Below are 4,528 nucleotides of genomic sequence, written 5' to 3'. Positions count from 1 at the left end.
ATTGACACCACGAAACCCATGAAACTATGAAACCCTTGACACCAAGAAACCTATGAAACTATGAAACCCTTGACACCAAGAAACCTATGAAACCATGAAACCATTGACACTATAGTCGCAGCCTTTACGCGCTAAAGTTTTTAACACACAAACTTTATTCTAGAACTTCTACAACTCGTGCAGGGAAACAAGTGAACCGATGTGAAGTATAACGAATACAGCGAAGTATAGCGGTACTGAAAAATAACAATTAAACAAATACAAAGTCAAGATAAAACAACCTACAAACTGAACGAAAGCAATAAGGCAATCTAGAAATGCGAATGAAACAAACGAGATACTTACAAGACGATAGCGAGATAAGGACGAAAAACTAGGACGAGCAAAACCCAAACATTAAACTGTAAACCGGACCAAGCGCAGCTAAACGAAGAACTGACGCGAAAAATTACAATAAAAGCTAAATATACGATATGCAGAAAAATCCTAACACGAAGGACAAAGCTACGCGAACAATGAAAAACTAATTAACCAAACAACAGCAGTAAAGGCGCGAACACGAAAATAACTAAGAACGCGGCGAACATAAAAATACTATAAAGGTAACGGAAGACATTCCTGGTGCTTACATTCCGGCCCCTAAATACAAATCGCTTGTATTTACCTAATATAATAGAAAAAGGAGCCAGGAACTAGCACAAAAAATTAACTATCGAAAACAATAATCTACTTTAACGCCAAACTCCTTAAGCGAAAAATAGTGTCACGAAGGCCTAAGTGCCTCAACAGGCTTCATTGTTCAAACTTGATAGAACATCACGTAAGCTCAGTGAAAGTCACGCAAAGTCTCTTGAACAAATCCGGGAAAACAGGACATTTTTAATGTTCAATTGATTCCAGCAAACATAACTTCGTAATGGGTCGCTCCAAGGTAGAGGTCTTGTTTTTGACTCTTACGCGACGCACGAAACCATCTCTATCTGGGAACACTTCTGTGATTCGACCAATCGGCCACACGTTCCTGGGCGTCGATTCATCAACGATAACCGTGTCTCCAACAGTGAAGTTTCTTCTCGGTCGAAACCATTTCTGGCGCTCCTGCAACGAAGGAAGATATTCTCGTTTCCAGCGACCCCAGAACACATTTGCCAAATACTGCACTTGACGCCATCTTCTCCTGGAATAAGTGTCGTTCTTTTCGAACAGCCCTGGTGGTAGAGATTCGTTTTGGCGAAGTAGTAGGAGGTGATTCGGCGTAAGAGGCTCCAAATCGTTAGGATCGTCGGAGACCTTGGTCAGCGGCCTTCCATTAATGATACTCTCAGCTTCACACAATAAGGTTTGAAGACACTCGTCGTCAAGGACTTGCTCCTTGGTCAAGGCTCCAAGAATCTTGCGAGTGGATCTGATAAGTCTTTCCCAGACTCCACCGTGGCGGGAAGCAGCTGGAGGATTGAAGACCCATTTGATACCTTTCTGTAGAAGGGTGTCGTGAATCTTGGCCTGATTCCAACTTGAGATCATAACGCGAAGTTCCTTTTCAGCTCCCGTGAAATTCGTACCATTGTCTGAACGAATCGCTTTAACCTGACCTCTGCGGGCAATAAATCTTCTAAGAGCTAAGATAAAGGAATCCGTGTCCAATGTGTGGGAAATCTCCAGATGGACTGCTCCCAAAGCCAAACATGTGAAAATAGCTCCATATCTCTTTACCAAGCTTCTCTTCTGGCGGACAAGGAAAGGACCAAAGTAATCAATTCCAACACATGTAAAAGGGGGTTGATCAGGAGTGACCCTGGAACGAGGTAAGTCAGCCATTTTCCTTTCTCCAGAGGGGCCATGGCGACGTTTACACTGGAAACAGGACGACAGTACGCTTCTTGCCGTTGTGTTGGCTCGAATCAACCAAAATCGCTCGCGCAAGAGGGCTGGCACGTATTCTCTTCCAGAGTGACCACGTTTCTCGTGAAAGAACCTGATAAGCAGAACACCAAGTGGAGAATCCTTGGAGATAATTATCTGATGCCTCGATTCGTCAGGTAAAGGACCTCTGCTAAGTCGTCCGCCAACGCGAAGTACACCACCAATTAGGACTGGGCTTAACTTTGCAAGGCAACTTGACTTCTTTACACAGCCTCCTTTCTTGATGGCTTCAATTTCCTCAGGAAATGCATTCCTCTGGTCAAACATAATTAGTTCTCTTTCTGCAAAGTCTAAGTCTTGACAAGACATTGGCTCCAGGCTAAGGGGACCAACATTTCCGAGACCATTCGGGCCAGGCTCTCCCTTTCTTAATCGAAATCTTCTCTGGTAGCGAAGACACATTGCAATAAATTTCAGTAAATTCATCCAAGAGCTAAAACGTTTCACGATACGAACAACGCTTGCGTAAACTTCACTGACGGATACAGCGAATGATTTTGGCTCTTTCTTGATCTCCGGATCATTCTCGGTCAGCTCTGCGCGTTCTTGGACATGGTCCGCCCACTCAGACTCGGTTGTTAAAAGGAAGACCGGCCCCTTTAACCAACGGCCATTTTGAACAAACACGTCTGCCGTAACGCCCCGCGAGGCTTCATCAGCGGGATTGGATTTGCTGTCGATGTATCTCCATTGGGACGGGCTGGATTCCTCTCTGATGAAGGCAACGCGGTTTGCAACATAGGTATGGAAACGCTTCGACTCATTCGCGATGTATCGTATGACGGTCATGCTATCTGTCCAAAAGGTCACTTTATCGATGGGTATCTGCAACTCCTTCGTCAAAATCTTGTTCAGCCGAACTGATACGGTTGCAGCCGTCAATTCCAATCTGGGGATGGTAGTTACCTTCAAGGGAGCCAGGCGGGACTTCCCAATGAGGAATGAAAAGAATATCCGACCTTGCATGTCGACTAAGCGAAGATACGATACGGCGCCATAGGCCACCTGAGAGGCGTCGCAGAAATGATGGATCTGACATGAAGTGATATCCGAGGATTCGACAGGTTTGACGCACCTTTCAATGGCAATTCGGGAAATCTTCGGTAGGTCGTCTACCCACGCTCGCCAGCGGTTCAAGTGAAGATCTGGGACCTCGTCGTCCCACCCCAAACCCCGTCTACACAAATCCTGTAGGAGAAGCTTTGCAGGAAGAATGAAAGGAGCTGCCATACCCAGAGGATCATATAACGAACTGACCGCTGAAAGTATGCCACGCCTAGTACACGGCCTATCTTTAATGAACACCTTAAAGCCAAAGTGGTCAGCCTCCACGAACCATGACACACCCAAGGCCCTCTCTACTGGGAGCACATCACAGGTTAGGTCAAGCTCTTTAGTTCCTTTCGCTCTATCTTCGACAGGTATGGACTCTAATACCAGGCGATCGTTGCTGACCCATTTCGTCAAGTTAAAGCTTCCTTTATTCATCAGGTTGCGCAGATCACAAACGTGCTTAATTGCTTCATGACTGGAAGGTAAAGATTTCAAGCAGTCGTCGACATAGAAATTCTTCAGAACAGTAGAAACGACTTCAGGCGAAAACTCGTGCTGGTGATCTTCAGCATTTCGACGCATGGCAAAATTAATACAACTAGGCGACGAAACTGCACCGAAAAGATGCACGGTCATTCGGTACTCTTCCAAACCCTTAGCGACATTACCACCGGGCCACCAGAGAAACCGCAGAAAGTCACGATCCTCCATAGGAACACGCACTTGGTGAAACATAGATTGTACATCTCCCATTACAGCCACTGGGTCTTGTCGGAAACGAAGCAGTATTCCAACCAGGTTGTTGGTCAAATCAGGACCCTGCAGCAATTCGCTATTCAAAGACATCCCTTGGAACTGAGCGGAACAATCAAAGACGACCCTTATTTTCTCAGGCTTCTTGCTGTGGTACACCCCATGGTGTGGAATATACCAGACCTTTCCGTCAGCTCTACACAGATCTTCAGAGGGAACCTTTTCAGCGAAACCTTCTTGGATTACGCTTTCAAGAGATGCAACGTAGTCTTCCTGAAATCTGGCATCCTTAAGGAATTTACGTCTCAGGGAGAGGGCTCTGCGCTCGGCTTGGCATCTATTAGCAGGCAACGTCAAACTTGGATAACGAAAGGGCAAACGAACTTGGTAATGGCCATCCTCACACTGCATAACAGAGTCTTCCACAATGTTCATGAACTTCAGATCTTCACGAGACATTCCTTGGGGCCGTCATTTAAACACGCATCCGTAAAGTCAGCACACGCTACGCACATAGGATGGACGTCAATGGACTTGGTGAGGTAACAAGCAAAAGGGACATATCTTGGCTTTCTTCCTGTTGGGCCATTGATTACCCAACCGAACTCCACCTTACTAGCGTAGGGGCCTCCTCCGGCAGCTGGGATAACTTCTTTCGGTTGTAAGGCTTCTGGGACATCTGACCCAATTAATAGATCAACTTGAGAGTTCAACTCAGTTAGGTAGACGAAGCCTCTAAGGTGTGGCCATCTATCTACATCTTCCTGTTTGGGGACTTCATCCTTAGACACAGGCATAG

At 45.9% G+C, this 4,528-nt stretch overlaps 1 protein-coding gene across 1 annotated transcript; it reads right to left on the bottom strand.

Moving 5' to 3' along the window:
- Nucleotides 1-879: 879 nt before the first annotated feature.
- Nucleotides 880-4,164, bottom strand: LOC140945266 (uncharacterized). The gene has a single exon (XM_073394315.1). It carries the CDS (start codon nucleotides 4,162-4,164, stop codon nucleotides 880-882), a length of 3,285 nt encoding a protein of 1,094 aa, XP_073250416.1.
- Between the last annotated feature and the right edge of the window lie 364 nt (nucleotides 4,165-4,528).

Source organism: Porites lutea, chromosome 8, assembly GCF_958299795.1.
Source record: "Porites lutea chromosome 8, jaPorLute2.1, whole genome shotgun sequence".
NCBI classification, from domain to species: Eukaryota; Metazoa; Cnidaria; class Anthozoa; order Scleractinia; family Poritidae; genus Porites; species Porites lutea.
This window is presented reverse-complemented; position numbering and strand designations above follow the sequence as displayed.